General features: G+C 37.7%; 1 protein-coding gene across 1 annotated transcript in view; it reads right to left on the reverse strand.

The window, feature by feature from the left end:
• Positions 1-18,800, reverse strand: part of RNF115 (ring finger protein 115) — a 67,078-nt gene that overhangs the window by 40,360 nt on the left and 7,918 nt on the right. The window contains exons 2-3 of the mRNA XM_021688147.2: positions 7,471-7,529; positions 3,781-3,838 (exon numbers count right to left, since the gene is read on the reverse strand). Coding sequence (XP_021543822.1) covers positions 3,781-3,838; positions 7,471-7,529 — 117 coding nt within the window. The remainder of the gene's footprint in view (positions 1-3,780; positions 3,839-7,470; positions 7,530-18,800) is intronic.

Raw genomic sequence — 18,800 nt, forward strand, 5'->3', positions numbered from 1 at the left:
TCCAATATGGTTGAATAAAGCTAAATTTTTATTTCCATCTGGCTTCTATATTTCTCAATGTGTTCTAGATTCAGAGGTAGAGGAAGAGATACAATCAATAATGAACTATCACATATAACCAGACATGTTTAACATAGGATAACAGTTTAATAAGTACAGTACAGACATGAAACAATATGAACTCATAAAATTTATAATTCTTTTAATAAAACGAGACAAAAAAAGATTTTTTACATAATCCTAAATAAATGTTAAAAAGCAGAAATACAATATGGTATACTGTGAATGCCTCTGAAAAAAGTAATGAATCATGCAGGCAAAAAATGTAAAGTATTATGCAAAGAAATAAAGCTAAAATAATGAGAAAACAGATTTTTCATTTTTTAAAAAAATCTTCTTAATGTTGTTATAGTATCTTTTGGTACCAATGACTCAAGACAAAACCTGAAAGGAAATGTGTAGAGAAAAGGAGCTCCTGGAATACTGCGACTCCAGATGTTTTTAGTACCTTTTTATTGTCATTATAATGCTACATCATGTACCAAAAGAAATTTTAAATCAATAAATCTAAATCAGACTGCTTCGAGCACCCTACCCTCCTGTGTATACTGGGAGTTGTGTGTCCAGGAAGCCATCTATCTTATTTTCTGCATCGGAGGCAGCAGCCGCAAGCCGCTCTTGCACTGAAGTGATCCATTTAGGTAAGCTGAGAAGCAGATCAGAGGTCTCACTGGCTCCAGGTCATGGTCAGAAGCTTTTAAGTAATCAATGAAACCCTCAGGTAGCCATGGGCTCAATTCCCAGGTTACCACCAGGAGCCTCAATACAGCAATGTCCTTCCTCTCTACAAACTGCTAGCAACATTTTTAGATTCATTCTCCACTGACCCTCACACAATACTCAAACAAAACTCCCATTTAACTGGAAACCCTCCTCCCACCCTCACTCCAGCTTCACCCACTCTCTCTCTCCGAGACCCACTTAATAAAAAATTTTTAAAAATACTGATTTTGTTAAAAGTTTTGCTTGGACTAAGCCTCTTCTAACACATCTAGTATTTTAAGAATTCAGCTATTAGTAAACAGAAAATAACCTTTTCTCTGTACAAGGAACTCTGGCTGAAGAAAAACAGAACAAAATTCAGCATAAGCTTTTGCTGAAATTATAAACTAAAATATGGAAAAGGAAAATAACTTCGGTTTCTATTTATAATTTTTTAAGTGTTTTATCCAGAGACATGAATATAAAACCTTATAGCTTATGAATATTATTGAGATAGTTTTCCTCACCTCATTGCATATGTGAATTCCATCTACCCTGTAAGGCTCCAATACGTGATGCCTTGTTTTAACTTCCCAATGAGGGAGTTTTACCTTTTCCATGAAGTTTAAATAATGGCTAAAATGTATTAAAACTCACTGCATGGCAGGTACATTGGCCTACATACCTAGGATGTGTTAATTCATTTAATCCACACAATCCTATGAGGTAGATATTATTTTCCCCAATTTACAGACAAAGAAACAGAAGCACAAAGAGATTCTAAGTAATTTTGCCCAGGTTACAGAGCCAGTTAAGTGGTGGACCCAGGATTTGAATTCAGGCAATCTTGTTCCAGGCATACTACTATGTCATTTGACCTCTCTCCCCTCCTAAACACTCCAATCTTCCCAGAAGCTGCAGCCTACCAATCTCGCCCTTCTACTGTACTTGTTACATACGCCCCACAATAAGCTTATCACACTCTCTGTATACTCTGTTGTTTTCTTATTTGCTTCATATGTGTTTGCACTTGTTGCCCATCTAAATTATAAGATCCTTGCAGGCCAGGCAACCATGACATTTGCTTCTTGTCCCTACTTCCAGCAGAATGCTGTGTATAAAACATTCAGCTAAGAAGCTGACTGATTTAAATCCCTGGCAATTTCTGTATCATAAAGACAGGGTTTTTTCCTATTTTTTAAATGCAAAATATAATTTAAAAAGGAGCAAACTGACATACTCAGGCATGATGACAAGGGAATTCTACAGAGTGAAAACTGGGCATAATCCTGCCCTTGCTATAAACCCTAAGGGACATGAAGCCACAGGCTATGATTCGGCAAAATTAACACCTGAAGGATAGCTCATGCCACCAGTGACAGATTTAGCAATACTAAAGTTAGGAAAATGACTACCTATATTTATTTTTCTTCTTAATGCATCTCCCCCAATGAGTCATATCTATAAAACTGACAGACCAATGTTTTTCCATTTCCTAAGAGACTTACATTTAAAGAAAATCCGATGAAGTTTCTTCAGCATATGCATAATCAGTAAGCAACAATCTGTGTTATCAGGAATAGCACACACAGGGAAACACATACTAAAATCAAAAAGGCTTCCAGGCCTGGCAAGCATAATAAATTTTAAATAATGTTTTTCAATCCATCAAAACGAGAAAAATAGGAGTTCAAAGACATGAAAAGTCTTGCAAAGCACACTCTAATCGGCCCATGTACTAAGGCACTTCAGAGTTAACCAAAAAACTTAAAACTGGATATTAAGAAGTACACAGACTATAAGTAAAAGAAAATATCCTTAGTAAAACAGGAATTTTACTCAAACATTTCATCAAGCTTCCTGAGTATAATTCTAACATAAAAATCTGGGGGACTACACATCTTAAGATAATTTTCAGAGGATAAAGGAGAGAGGATTAGGGTTTTATGGGCTTCTTACTGAACACCAATTGTCCAATGCACTGCTAATAGTTTTACTTTACCCACAAATAAATAAATATCAGAAAATTTTGCTAGCTTTCTAGGCAGCTGAGATTTCTCTGGAAAAGGCTAATGTGATCATGAAACACACACACACACACACACACACAAATCATGACTATGGGATTTAATATTTTTTTCTTTTAGCATCTGTTAGCTTTCTAAAGCCAACCAAGTTGTGTGGCAATAGAAGCAAAAGCAAACCAGTGTTTCTTGTAGGATGAGATAGATGGTCTGTCTTTTTTATGGGCTCGAAATGATTAAAAACAGCATTTAATGCCACTTACTTGTACACTTAAAAATGGTTAAAATGGTCCAAAAAAAACTAAACAAGAGATTCTGAATCAATGAATGAAATGAGAAAAAAAAAAATTACTCTGAATTTAATGTAAAATGGTATTCCAAGATGCAAACTAATGCCTTATTTTCAAATCATAGTTAAGATTTTTTTCCCAGAACTGTGAATGCTACATTACATACAGAACTGGAAATTAACTATAGGTCCCACCTTGAGATCTGGAAGGCAAGTAAATACCATATCCTGAACCTGGCCCCCAATTCCAATCATACCAAACCACCATGTTTGTTAGAGGCCATCTCTAAAAACCAGTACCTCTGTGTAAAGCTGAATGGTGACTTCAATTACAACTCATTCTGGCCTGCTCTTTACTTGGCTGTCACACCACCAAAGCAGTCTATAGCACTGTTATTTCACAAACAACACAAGCTTTTTTCCTTCTCTCACACAATATACACAATTAAGGAAGTAGAAAACAGAATTGAAACCACCACCAGGTTTAAAACAACACAGATCAAGGAGTTTCCTCTCTCTTTTGGTTTACCAAAAGTAACATGCCAAAGGCCCAACTACTAAAAACACAAATCTTTCTAAGGGCTACTCTTGCCCACATTTTTCTTATACATTCTGATGTTTTGCTGCACTGGGAGGTGAAAATCTGTCATGGTTTTAACATCCACCTACTACATACGGAATCCCTACAGCCAAAGGAAAACTTACCTCTGCAAAATGTGTTGATGTGCTATTGTCTATCCGGCTGCCACCACTACCTAAAAAACTGAAGAGAAAAAGGAATGAGTACTGATTCTATTCCTAGGAACAAGCTTCCCTCCCAGAAGCTAAATATAGAATGGTACAATGAGAACAAGGCCCAATAAGGAAAAATAACTCAACCCAACGTGACACCTACGAAGGAAATTATGAAGAACTGGCATGTGGATTAATCTATGAAAAATATTGTAACAAACTACAAAATCAAGTACAAATCAAGTGAAAAATTGGAAAGACGGGCCACCACAAAGTAGGAAGAAGGAACTACAGCCAGCAATGCAATTCAAATTTGACCTGGCAAAAGAAGAAAAACATTTATTCTCAAGGAGGCAAAGAAAACAAGATTCTCAAAATAATGTTTGCTAAAAAATCATTCAACCACCAGGTGAACACAACATTTGAGCCTACTTGGGAATGATTAAATATAGTACTATAAGGGGTCTGGTACTATAGTTAGCACATTATAAAAGATCTCAATAAATATTTTTTTCTTGATAGTTTATCCTATTCTTTCATTATCCTACCCATCCTTCAGGGCCCATCTCAAATGCTACCTCCTCCTTTTCTGAACTCACCAACCAAATGAGGATCCACACCCCTCTGCACTCTGATTCTAAATTCTACCTTATTATAAATATCTAGAATTTATCTCATCCACTTCTAACCCTTTCCCTCCTTTCATAAATATAAATTCAGGGCGCCTGGGTGGCTCAGTCGGTTAAGCGTCTGCCTTCAGCTCAGGTCATGATCCCAGGGTCCTGGAATGGAGTCTTGCATCCGTCTACCTCTCCCTCTGTCCCTCCCCTCTGCTCGTTCTCTCTCTCTCTCAAATTAATAAATAAAATCTTAAAAACATATATAAATAAAACACATATATATGTATCTATAAATTCAGAGGGTAAAGACTATGTTAATACCACAAATACAGGTAAAGTGTTTATTGTGTGTCAGACATTATACAGAGCACTCATCACTTTTGAAAAACCCTGCAACGTCACATCATATATCGATAACTTGAAAATAAAAGTTGTTGAGTTAATACTGAATGTGTAAATAGGGGCGCCTGGCTGACTCTTGTCGGTAGAGCATGTGACTCTTGATCTCAGGGTTGTAAGTTCAAGCCCCACGTTGGGTGTAGAGATTACTTAAAAAAAAAAAAAATGTGTAAACAATAAAATAACTACTCCTAAAGACTAGGGAGAAATATTAGATCCCATTGTTCCCATGAAATCTGCAAAAAAGGAGAGTAAAATGGCTAACATTTTGTGGGGAAAGGAATGGGAAGAATCACAAGAACTACTAGTTATCACTTTTACTTCAAGAAACACAAGCCTATGCACAAACGTGTACACACACTCACCCCAAATACAAGTCTACAAACTACTACAGATAGCTTTCATTTTCAGAACACCAATCCAGGCACTGCGCTCAGCTAACTGAGGAAACAAACACACTTTGGTTAGTCTGAAACCAAAAGTGAAAAAGCAAAGCTAATGCCATTTTCTATGTAGTCATGCTCAGGCCTTATTCACTAATTAGAAACCATTAAACACTTGCATTTGTTTCAGAAGTTAAAAACATTCAAATGTAGAACAAGCCCAGATGTACTGGTATATTTATGCTAAATAAGTAAATAATTCAACTACCACTGTGTACCCATTTTATTGCTCAAGCCTAGACAGGCTTCTCAGGCTCCTTCCTGCCTTTACTACATTGTTTCAGGGATTCAAATATCCTTGGTAATTAAAGCTATCAACTCTGTCTTTATAGTTCTGCTCCCCCTGAAACTTCCTCAGCATTCCCTTTCCTTCAAATTCCTCCATATTTTAAGAGTGACAGGGCTAATCATAGAGGAGGGATAATAAAAACAACCACATTGTTCCGAGAGATGTTACAAAACTTAAGAAAACTTACAAGATGCCCTTCTGATCAATGTCTAGTAGCATATGGAGCCCATTATCCAACATTTACCTGTAAGGACCTCCTATCAGTAATTTTTACCATCCACTACTTACCATTGTAATCGCTAAGTATTCAAAAATCAGCAAATGTTTATGAACTTAATAGAAAGTGAATACCATGCTACCTCTAAGATACTGATTCTAAGAAAAACATTTCTTCAACCATTTAAAACATCGATCTTTCAAAAGACATAAAATCTGTACATTTGAGCATTTGCTACTAATAGCACCTGTACAGGTCAATCTTTGGCCTACAAAGGCACAAATAAAAGAATTAAATCAAGTGAAAGCAGGATCCATAAAATTCATAGTTCCTTTCTAAAAAAAGATTCATCCTGCAGGTAATCACTATCCGCATTTATAACCATACTTTGTACACAGGGCTAAAGAAACCAGGATTACTACTTAAAAAACTTAGGAAAAAAAAAATCCATTAACTGCCTCCCAACAACCAATATGCTCTTTATTTAACACATGCAGAACACAAGGGTTTGCAGTAAGTATTTGATGCCATTATAACAGCATACATAAAAAGCTGCCCCAAGTTAGCATGCTATTCACACAAAATTTCTCATTTCACTGTCATGCTAATCTTACAGGTTTAGAGCTGGTATTGTTATTCAAAACCAAGATTATTAGATCACCATGTAAGTGTTCCAAACTTGATCCCATGCCATATACTGCCCCAGAAGCTCCAGTTCATTTATATATATATAATTACCACTCATTAATAAAGTTAAACTAATAGTACATACTGTAAAATGTGTAGTTTTTCCTGGTTGTGGAAGCGACCTTCAACTTTAGAGTCTGCCAACAGCAACAGTAAAGGAATTATTTACGTCCATTAAAATCTCCAAAGTCACTCCAAGATTAAAAGAAGCTTCAGATTACAGGTTCTTTTAATCCAGTCAGATTTCTTCAATTGTCCAACCAAATTATCTAATCACATAGCCACAAAAGAACAAATGTGCCAAAAAAGGCCACCCTACCAATGCTATTCTACTTTTTATTAAGTTTTTATAGTTTTATTCATATTAACCAAGAAGTATTATAAAATACTGTCACCTTCAGAAATAGTTCCCCCTTTAATGGGTTTTATATCTTTAGTAAGACCAATGAGAGCCAATTTCAAGCATTATGAACCCAATTAATATTACAGCAATAAGATGGCGTAAGTCTGACTGCAATAATTTTAGTAAGAATAAGGATCCTAAGGCTTCCTCAAAGCAGAGTAATAACTCAGTTTCCCTGGCTAGACCAGCCTGTTTACCTTATTAGATAGATATCTTTGTCAGAAGTCACTCCCGACCCAACCAAAGAGGTATAACAGCGATTTACCTTTAGGCAACAGCATGGTCACTAAAAACCACCCAATAATCTAAAGGGACACCAAAGACTCAGAAAATATATGAAAATTTACCAGATTTACTCTGATATGGATATAGAGGTTTCAAAGGAATGCCACACACAATCAGAAGCAGTGGATCTCATCACACCCACTATCAGATCACATCCCAAATTTTCCCATTTTTATTACCCTTCCCTCTTCTTCCCTCTCTCCCTCTTATGCAGAGAGCATACGTTTTAAGACAAATTTCCTTCTATTCATTCAGCTGATGCTGATAGAAAATAATTTGGTTAACAGAACGCCTGATTTATTCATGAGCTTGTACAATACCTGGAATCATCTGTCACTTCTTCAATAAAGCCTGATTCACATCTGGGACAAATATATTCCTATAAAAGAAAAGAAGAAATAAAAGTCTTTCATTAGAAAGCTAAGCATACAGTTTCAGAGTAATACGCAGTATACAAGCTGATGTGAAGAAATGTTACATGTACTTGCTGATTCCAAGGATAGTTTTTTTATTACACTCTGGCAAATAAAGAATTCGATAAGAAGTTCGCAGAATGGATTCCTAAGCAGTTCCCCCCTGGAGATCTCCCACTGAGAGGAAGAATGTCAGATTTTTGTTTTTTAATTTGGGTTGATTTTTTAAAAACTGGAATAAATTCATGATCTAATTTTCTCTTCAAATCTAATGAAAAATCTCCACTAGTTATCAGAACAGTATAAGATTATAAAACTGATGGGTACAAAAACTGTTATTTTTTTACTATATACATGTAGAAGACACAAACTGAATCACAGTATAAATCAACTGGTAGACTAGGAATTTACAATGAAGTTTTACAGTATTTCTTTTTTTTTTTTTTTTAAAGATTTTATTTATTTGACAGAGAGAGACACAGCGAGAGAGGGAACACAAGCAGGGGGAGTGGGAGAGGGAGAAGCAGGCTCCCCGCCGAGCAGGGAGCCTAATGTGGGACTCGATCCCAGAACCCTAGGATCATGACCTGAGCCGAAGGCAGACGCTTAACGACTGAGCCACCCAGGCGCCCCAGTTTTACAGTATTTCTAATCTATTTTTTGACTACCAATGGTTCCAAATAAAAGTTAATATTCCCAGGCATTTAACAGAAATATTAATTCGAATAACTGGAACAATTCCATTAAATCAGCTTCTATTTCCTTCAGTACCATGAATCTTTCTCTTTTAAATAAATATCAAGCATTGGCAGTGATAAGAAAGAATACACTTAGGGGCACTTGGGTGGCTCAGTCGGTTAAGTGTCTGCCATAGGCTCAAGTCATGATCCCAGGGTCCTGGGACAGATGTCTGGCTTACTGCCCAGCTCAGCGGGGAGTCTGTTTCTCCCTCTGTCCTCCCCCCACTCATGCTCTCTCTCTCTCTCTCTCTCTCACTCTATCAAATAAATAAATAAATTATCAAAAAAAGAAAAAGAAAGAATACACTTTAAGGGTGCCTAGGTGGCTCAGTCAGTTAAGCATCTGACTCTTGATTTCAGCTCAAGTCATGATCTCAGGGTGGTGAGATCAAGCCCCCAGCTGGGCTCCACATTCTGCATGGAGTCTGAGTTTCTCTCCCTCTGCCCCTCCCCCAACTCATGCACTCGCTCCTGTGCTCTCTCTCTCAAATAAGTCAATCTTAAAATAATAATAATAGTAATAATATACTTTAGAGACTGCCTTATATACTTTTATTTTTTTACCATCCTAAAGTATTTTATTTATCATCCACTTATCGTACTTCTTAAAAATATATTTTAGGGCGCCTGGGTGGCTCAGTCGTTAAGCGTCTGCCTTCGGCTCAGGTCATGATCCCAGGGTCCTGGGATCGAGTCCCACATCGGGCTCCCTCCTGGGGGGGAAGCCTGCTTCTCCCTCTCCCCCTCCCGCTGCTTGTGTTCCTGCTCTCGCTATCTCTGTCTCTGTCAAATAAATAAATAAAATCTTTAAAATATATATATATATATATATATTTTTTAACTACCTATTAAAATAGACATTTTCAACTATTTTCTTGCTCCCTGTATTCTCTAAACCCTAAATAAACTTTGTCTTATCAGAAAGTGATGTAAGCCGTATTTGGCTAGTCAAAGACAGTCAGAATGGTAACTTAAATATTCAAATGCTTTCTTAAAAAAGATCTAAAGAGAGGTGCCTGGGTGGCGCAGTCGGTTAAGTGTCTGACTCTTGGGTCTCAGCTCTGGTCGTAATCTCAGGATCTTGGGATCAAAACCCAAGTCAGGGTCCGAGCTCAGCAGGGAGCCTGCTTAAGATTCTCTCTACTGGGGGCACCTGGGTGGCTCAGTTGGTTGAGCATCTGCGTTTGGCTCAGGTCATGATCCCACGGTCCTGGGATTGAGCCCCGATTCGAGCTCCCTGCTCAGTGGAAAGTCTGCTTCTGACCTCTCCTTCTGCCCAGCATCCCCCCTACCCCGACCCCCCCCCCTCCACGCTCGTGCTCTCTGGCACTCTCTCTCTCACTCGCTCTTGCTGTATCTCAAATAAATAAAATCTTTAAAAAATAAAGGTTCTTAAAAAAAAAATTCTCTCTCCCTCTGCCCCTCCCCCTTGCTCTCTCTCTAAAAAAGGAAATAAATAAATCTTTAAAAAAAGAAAACCAGGGGCGCCTGGGTGGCTCAGTCATTAAGCATCTGCCTTCGGCTCAGGTCATGATGCCAGGATCCTGGGATCGAGCCCCCGTTCAGCTCCATGCTCAGCGGGAAGCTTGCTTCTTCCTCTCCCACTCCCCCCCACTCCCCCTGCTTGTGTTCACTCTCTTGCTGTCTCTCTGTCACATAAATAAATAAAATTTAAAAAAAAAAGAAAGAAAGAAAGGAGGAGGGGCAAACCAAGGATAATGACCCATATATGTCTGGCACTATGGAAATTTTTCCTCTGCTTCAACATTAACACATCAAATCATCACACTAACCCCCCCACCACTAAAATACTGCCAACATATATAGTCCCCACTGTCACAAAGTCTTATCAAAAAAATTCATTAGGTCGTTTCTATCATTTCATCTGTAAAAGAGAAGTAAAACAAACCTAGGTTAATTACCCAGAATCTTTAGAATTTGGAACCTTGTTGTTTGCACCAAACTAAGCTGCTTTCCCCCCAAGGGTCTAAAAGTTTATTGTATAAAACTCTAGTGAAGATACTCAGTAGCAGGTACACTTGAATGAACTGCTTCAGATGGTCCACTGCCTGTTCCATCTAAAAATACCCATAAACAGAAATATTTTTCACCGTTAATCTCCTGAATCAGGAACAACTCCCTAAGTATAGCCTAGCCCTGATGCTTACCCACTTAGAAGAATAGCACAAGAGTGCACTTGTAATACTGAAGAGAAAGGGAAAGGGTGGTTTTAATGCATTATTTTCTTTTCCTTAAAATTCAAGGGATCAATTATCAAAATATGTTAGGTTTTAGCAGGACAATGAGCTACAAGCCAAGACTTATTTATATTAAGTCCCACACTGAAATATGGATACTCTTGAACTTTATGCAAATTTGTATCCAATATTTATTCAGAACATGAAACAGACTTTCTACTTATTTCCTAATTCCCACAGCTTTGCTTTTCTACATGTTCACTGTCAGCACCTAAGTAGTTTTTTTATTTTATCTAAAACAGAAGCCTATTTACCCCAAAGATACAAATGTAGTAATCCAAAAGTGATCCCCAATGTTTATAGCAGCAATGTCCACAATAGCCAAACTATAGAAAAGAGCCCAGATGTCCATCGACAGATGAATGGATAAAGATGTGGCGTATATATATACACAATGGCATACTACTCAGCCATCAAAAAAATTGAAATCTTGCCATTTGCAATGATGTGGATGGAACTAGAGGGTATTATGCTAAGCGAAATAAGTCAGATCAAGACAATTATCATATGATCTCACTCATATGTGGAATTTAAGAAACAAAACAGAGGATCATAGAGGAAGGGAGGGAAAAATAAAACAAGACAAAATCAGAGGAGACAAACCATAACAGACTCTTAATGATAGGAAACAAACTGAGGGCTGCTGGAGGGGAGGAGAGAGGGGAGGGGGTGAGGTAACTGGGTGATGGATATTAAGGAGGGCACGTGATGTGATGAACACTGGGTATTATGTAAGACTGATGAATCGCTGAACTCTAACTCTGAAACTAATAATACATTATATGTTAATTAATTGAATTTAAATTAAAAAAAATAAAACAGAAGCCTATTTTCTGTCTTGTCTGACAGTCAAAAACTAAGATCACAATATTTAGTCCTATCCTCTTGTTCATATTCTCTTTGAGTATCACCTCGCAAAACCGTTCAGAAATTCTTAATTGGAAGAATTAGGAACATGCACTGTTTGAAACACGTCATAGCTCCTAGACCAGAACCCACCACACCCTGAATTTCATGCCAGCTTACATCTGTAGGTCAAAGACACTGCTTTTTTCTAGAGACGTTTTCCATAAATCCCCTATGATCATTTCTTTTCAAACCAAGGTATACTTCATCCCTTTTCAAAAGCATCGAGTGTACCCCAAAACAAAGATAACAGAACTCTAGAGTTCTGTTTCCAGTTCCAGCATTACCTTCATGGTCTTTGTGAAGACCTATTTCTCCATCTGTAAAACTAGAGCACAAATGCTGTCCTTTTACTTGTCTCCCCCAACTCTACTTCAGGAAAACAAGAAAGTCTCACTCATTCATGTGGCCAACTACTCATTTAAAAGGAAGATGAAAGTTTCCAGTTTAAGCATTTGAACTCCAAAAATCTTAAGTGATTGTTCCCTTGGCTATTAATCAGAAAGAAAACCAGTTTACAAAAAAAAAAAAAAGAAAAGAAAAAATAAAGAACATCCAGCTACATACAGTTTAAGTGTTATACAAAGATACCTATACAATTTAAATACTGTTTGAAGAGCTGTGATTCAGTTCCAGGCCAATAAAACTGCTTTGATTTATGGTCTCACTCCCTAAGAACAGTAACATATACAACCTTCATCATTTTGTTCCTTCATTCCAGGCCATGACTGAACATTGACAGTATCAGGGACTCCAAACAGGAGTGTATATCAACCAACCTTCTTCAGCACACTGTGAAACAAGGCAGAAAATTAGGTCACATGGGACCAAACATCCTTGATACAAGCTTGATCAGATGAATAAGCAGCCAAATTTTCTAAGAAAAAAAAAGAACAGACTAAACTACAAAAATTATCAGAGAAAAAGTTAACTTCATGTAACACAATATAGCCAGAACAGATTTAGTTATAATGTTCTGTGCTTGCTCCCACTAAAGGCAGCAAGAAGGAGGACAACCCAGTGGCACAGATATAAAATGGTAAATGATACAAAAAGTTTGCCTTTAGCTCTGATGTGTTCCACTGGTTTGGAAGAAAACTTTTATCTTCTTACATTCAGCTGAGGCTGACAGAATCTTCTTACATAAACTGACAACATTCATTCTCCCAGAAAACATACTTGAAGCTCTCCATTCCAAGCACTGTGGAGAAAGAAAAGCATGCTTGGTAGAGAAAGAAAAATAACTTGGGATTAAAAGTCACTGAAATCATGTACAAAGTATACGTTTTAATGAAATCACTTAAGGAAGTAAAGCTTCATAAAACAAACTTCTCTGAATATCCTAATCTTAGGTACTTAGCCTCGAAATAAGAACTGAACAATGTTTCAGAAGAGCCTAAGTGGTTAAAAGTAGTGAATCTGAAGTTTAAACAAAACTGGACTGGAAGCAAGAGAAACAAACCAACTGTAAAGTCACACTTCATCAATGAAATAGGGCCTGGAACATAAAGTTTTCAACAAATTGTAGATTCTAATAAACTCCTCTGAGCAATTTTAATGTGGAGCATTTCTTAAACCATGTTCCACAAGATATTAAATCAGTGGTCTGTTAAAAAGAAAAAACAAATCTGGAAAAGGTTGGATTAAACAATATTATTAAGTATGTTGCTTTACTGAATGATTTTTCAGAACCATTAATATGCCATTCTGTGTGGTAAAGGGGGAAATGGAGGAATGGAGACAAGAAGATTTAGTATGTAGCATTCTACCATGATTCTGAATTCATAGTTAAGTCTCCTGGCACACAGTTTTGAGAAACACCAATTTAGACTGATCTCCTGATTTTTAGATTCCATAAAGCAGTTCAATTTTAAAGCTTTTATTTATTTAAGTAATCTCTACATCCAACATGGGGTTCAAATTCATGACCCCGAGGTCAAGAGTCACATGCTCTTCCGACTGAGCCAGCCAGGCACCCCAAAGCAGTTCAATTTTAAAATTTAAAAATTAAAAAAAAAAAAAATTTAAAAATTAAGAACCCACACAAGATTGTCAACTTTTCTATTCTGCCAAGTAAAAACATTTTTTTTTTTTTAAATCATCAACTACTATCACCGTCATTTCATTTTAAAAGTATCAGTTTAGGGATGCCTGGGTGGCTCAGTCAGGTAAGCGTCTGCCTTGGCTCAGGTCACGATCCCAGGGCCCTGGGATAGAGTCCTGCATCAGGCTCCTTGCTCAGGAGGGAGCCTGCTTCTCCCTCTGCCAGCCACTTCCCCTGCCTGTGGCCTCTCTCTTTCTGACAAATAAATAAACAAAAAACATATATATATCAGTTTAAAACCAAAAAGGTAGGAATAAAGACCTTTAGATTACATTAAGTAACAGCCTTTGAAATAAAATAATTTAGCACCATTCTCCTTTCTACCATGTGCCCACAAGAGCAATCCCTGAACCTCTGATGTATACCTCTTCATCTAAATACAATAGTACAGACATTCCATCAATGAGATAAGAGAACTTTATAAATATGATCTAATTCACTTCAGGGACTCTCAGGGCAGTAAAGATCACATACAAACTGGTTGATCAAAGTAGTCATTAAGCTTTACAAGGTAAGAAAATAATGAGTTAACTGAAAAACTTTAAAAATTAAAAGAAACAAAGATTTTATAAGAATAGCCCTGGGAGCGCCTGGGTGGCTCAGTCGTTAAGCGTCTGCCTTCCACTCAGGTCATGATCCCAGGGTCCTGGGATTGAGCCCTGCATCCGGCTCCCTGCTTGGCGGGAAGCCTGCTTCTCCCTCTCCCACTCCCCCTGCTTGTGTTCCCTCTCTCACTGTGTCTCTCTCTGTCAAATAAATAATAAAATCTTTAAAAAAAAAAAAAAAAAAGAATAGCCCTGAAAATCAAATTATCCCAGGCCAAATTTACCTGTCACAGAGTCCCAAGTCTTCAAAAAATGAGGTTTTACTTTATTCAATCAACATTACCAGCATTAAGAGTGTACTGTTTTGTTTCATTTAACAAAAGAAAATCTCAGCATTGCTTTATTTTTTTTTAAGATTTTATTTATTTATTTGAGAGAGAGAATGAGAGAGAGCATGAGAGGGGGGAGGGTCAGAGGGAGAAGCAGACTCCCTGCTGAGCAGGAAGCCCGATGCGGGACTCGATCCCGGGACTCCAGGATCATGACCTGAGCCAAAGGCAGTCGCTTAACCAACTGAGCCACCCAGGCGCCCCAGCATTGCTTTATATTATGATGTCCTCAATCTTAATATTTTCAAGATTGTTCATTATCATAAAACAAGATAATATACTTTGTAACTTATAAAGGAGATTCATTTCAGAAGTAAAATCTATATCCGAGTAAGATTCAGTGGGGGCGGGGGGGGGGAATTCAGTGGGTATCACATGATCTATGTGGGAAAACTACAGAACAAAATTCCTTCATACAAAATCCAAAAATACCCAAAAGCTCAAATCACAAACCAAGAGGAATAAACACAACTGCCTCATTTTACAGACATGGAAAACTAAGGCCCTTGAAAGATTCAGTAATGCGGCGCCTGGGTGGCTCAGTCGGTTAAGCGTCTGCCTTCGGCTCAGGTCTTGATCCCAGAGTCCTGGGATCCAGCCCTGCTTCTCCCACTCCCTCTCCCTCTGCAGCTCCCCCTGCTAGTGCACTCTCTCTCTCTCTGTCAAATAAACAAATAAAATCTTAAAAGAAAAAGAAAAAAAATTGCTTTAAAAAAAAAGATTCAGTAATTTGTTTAAAGATTAAATGAGACTTTTTTCCCCACAATGCTATAATACTATTTAGATATAATAAATAAAACCACATGTAGAAAAGTCTGATAGCAGTTGCAAAAGGAGGGCTAATGGTTAGTTCTACAGCTTACAGCCAGTTTGTTTATTCTGAAAGCCCTATCCTTTTAAACAGTTCTTAGACCTACAATGGGCAAAAATACATTTGCTCTAATACTAAGATAATCATTATTTTACTCTTTAAACAGAAAGTCCAAAGGAGGAGGAAATATTTAAATCCTAATTCTACTACTCATTTATCCCAACATTTTATGATCTCCTTACTTCTTGACATAGTCTTCCTAGTACAGCTCCTAAAATATAGTAGGCACCAACAGTTCTTGAATGAATGCAAATAGAGTACTGTTATTACTAAATGATCTAATGCCTATATATTTTGATATCATCAAACACAAACCAATTTCTAAGCACTATACTTCACAAATACAGTATATATGTGTAACCTCAAAGAAAATATCCAGACTTAGGGCACCTGGGTGGCTCAGTCGTTAAGTGTCTGCCTTTGGCTCAGGTCTTGATCCCAGGGAAGCCCTGCATCAGGCTCCCTGCTCCACGGGAAGCCTGCTTCCCCCTCTCCCACTGCCCCTGCTTGTGTTCCCTCTCTTGCTGTGTCTCTCTCTGTCAAATAAATAAATAAAATCCTTTAAAAAAAAAAAAGGAAGAAGAAGAAAATATCCAGACTCAATTACACTCAGGAAGAGAGACATACTTCGGACCCTTTAATTTTATAGCAATAGTGCTACAGCTGAGACAGACCTATCTACTGAACTTATTAAAAACCTTGGGAACTCGGGCGCCTGGGTGGCTCAGTCGTTAAGCATCTGCCTTCCGCTCAGGTCATGATCCCAGGGTCCTGGGATCCAGCCCCGCATCGGGCTCCCTGCTCAGCGGGAAGCCTGCTTCTCCCTCTCCCACTCCCCCTGCTTGTGTTCCCCCTCTCTCTCTCTGTCAAATAAATAAATAAAATCTTAAAAAAAAAAAAAACCCTGGGAACTCTCAATCTGCTCATCTAATACTGACTGTATGTTAAAAAGAATGCCAGTATAGGGGCACCTGGGTGGCTCAGTTGGTTAAGCGACTGCCTTCAGCTCAGGTCATGATCCTGGAGTCCCTGGATCGAGTCCCGCATCGGGCTCCCTGCTCGGCAGGGAGTCTGCTTCTCCCTCTGACCCTCCCCCCTCTCATGTGCTCTCTTTCTCAAATAAATAAATAAAATCTTAAAAAAAAAAAAGAATGCCAGTATAATATTAAAACAAGTCTCCCTCATTGAGTCAGCACCTACATTTGGCACAGAATAATACACCAGTAATTTTAGTGACTGATAAGATTGAAAAATTTAGGGAATTCAACACTTTTATGATTCTCACTTATTAACATTACTTTCAACCACTTTTTTTTTTAAGATTTTATTTATTTATTTGACAGAGAGAGAGACACAGTGAGAGAGGGAACACAAGCAAGGGGAGTGGCAGAGGGAGGCGGAGAAGCTGGCTTCCCGCCGAGCAGGGAGCCCAATGTGGGGCTCGATCCCAGGACCCCAGGATCATGACCTGAGCCGAAGGCAGACGCTTAACCATCTGAGCCACCCAGGCGCCCCATACTTTTCAACCACTTTTTAATCTAAAACATGCAAATTAAGACTAGCAGTGAAAATTAATTTGCTTAATTTTTTTATGTTATTAAACAAAAGTAACTGTACCATTATAAATAACTTTTCACACTACATCAGCAATTGAAATTAACAGCAATTGTTTTCAAACCAACAGGCTTAACATACAAAATTTCCATTCCTCAACCTAACTTAACTGGGAACACTAATGCCTCTGAAGATTCAATAGTGACCATATTACAGGATCAAACCTAACAGCTGGCACTCGAGATTACAATCAAAGAACCAACAATTAAGTCTGTCTGAGAATAAAGTACCTCATACCACCACTTAAATTACAGAAGATTCACCAGAAGCAGCTAAGTTCCATTCAACAAATTCAGTGACAAATGATTACTTTGCATAAAAAGCCAATGAGGTGTGGGGCGCCTGGGTGGCTCAGTCAGTTAAGCATCTGACTGTCTCAGGTCATGATCTCAGGGTCCTCCCGGCTCAGCAGGGAGTCAGCTTGTCTCTCTGCCCCTCCCCCTGCTCACGCTCGTGCGTGTGCTCACGCTCGCTCGTGCTCTCTCTCTCACTCATTAAATAAATAATAAATTTTAAAAGCCAATCAGCTGTTCAGATAGAGGGCAGGTAACTATGAAAAGCTCTTCTACTTATAAGCTGTCAGATATACAAACAAAGCTACATTCAAAAAAACAAGAGGCTCAACTCTGGCCCCTAACTAATAAGTGGTCCATCAGACCCCTGCTTTGAGCCAAACTTTTATTCAGTAGTCTACAGGTTTGTGCTCTGTTTTAGGGTGTTTTACGAACACTAGTACCCCCATGATTTTCAACATGTATAAAAGCAGAAAGTGGTAAGAAGAAAAGGCCTACAATTACAATTCCTTCACTCAACAAATACTTAATGAATACTATGCACCAGGCACCATTCTAACCACTGATGAAGGAAGGAGCAATAAAAAGAGTGGTGAGGAAATAAGAAATTTAAAGGTATACAGGAGGAATTGTCTAAAAGAAAAGTAAAACAAATCTAAAGGACAAACTCTGAATCTTTCAACATGTGGAAAGTATTGCACTAACGTAGGAAATAATAAGCAAGAGAAAAGAAGAGTAAATGATAAAATGGGAAAATGTTTTCCTGTATAACTAGAAGGCATTCTTAATGAAGAAAATACAATCATTTAGGGGACATTTTGGATATCCACTGGGACATTTTGGATATCTGTTGAACTGTTTTGGTTATCACAGCAATTTAAAAATGCTACTGATATTTAATGGACAGAGGCAAGAACACATAGGAAATTGCAGCACAAATAAATGTTTCTATTCTCAAATGTCATATGGATAAGTTAAGTAGATTAAAAAACACCTTTCTCAAAGCCTAGGTCCTACCTTCATTCTATATATAAACACCAAGTCTTCCTGCACAATTTTAATCTACACTAACTGTCCAGAAAAACAACTACTGAGTAAAAAAAGATAAAATTATACTTTATTTGTACCTTTTCCAAAAATTGTTCACCATTCTGATGGTTTGCTTCTCATGGCATTAAAGTTGCAAATACCGTTATAACAGTCTACTCAGGTAGCTGTTACATAAATGTTTGGTGCCAATATCTACTACATTATACATGTAGTATAATATGTTATGGACAACTGAGTGTTTACAGACTGAAATGTGTACCATTGCGTCATGAATTATTTTTTTATTTATTCTTTATCTCACAGCTCCAGAATTTTATTTAAAAAAACTATATGTATAGGGAAGTTGTACTATGTGAATTTCATTTCATTAAAAGGAACATTTCAAAATATTTATTATAAAAAGAAGGCACTGGGTCTAATAGGTCTGAGAACCACGAGGCTAGAAGATCAGCATCACTATAGGATAC

The sequence above is a fragment of the Neomonachus schauinslandi genome, chromosome 4 (assembly GCF_002201575.2).
Source record: "Neomonachus schauinslandi chromosome 4, ASM220157v2, whole genome shotgun sequence".
Lineage (NCBI taxonomy): Eukaryota > Metazoa > Chordata > Mammalia > Carnivora > Phocidae > Neomonachus > Neomonachus schauinslandi.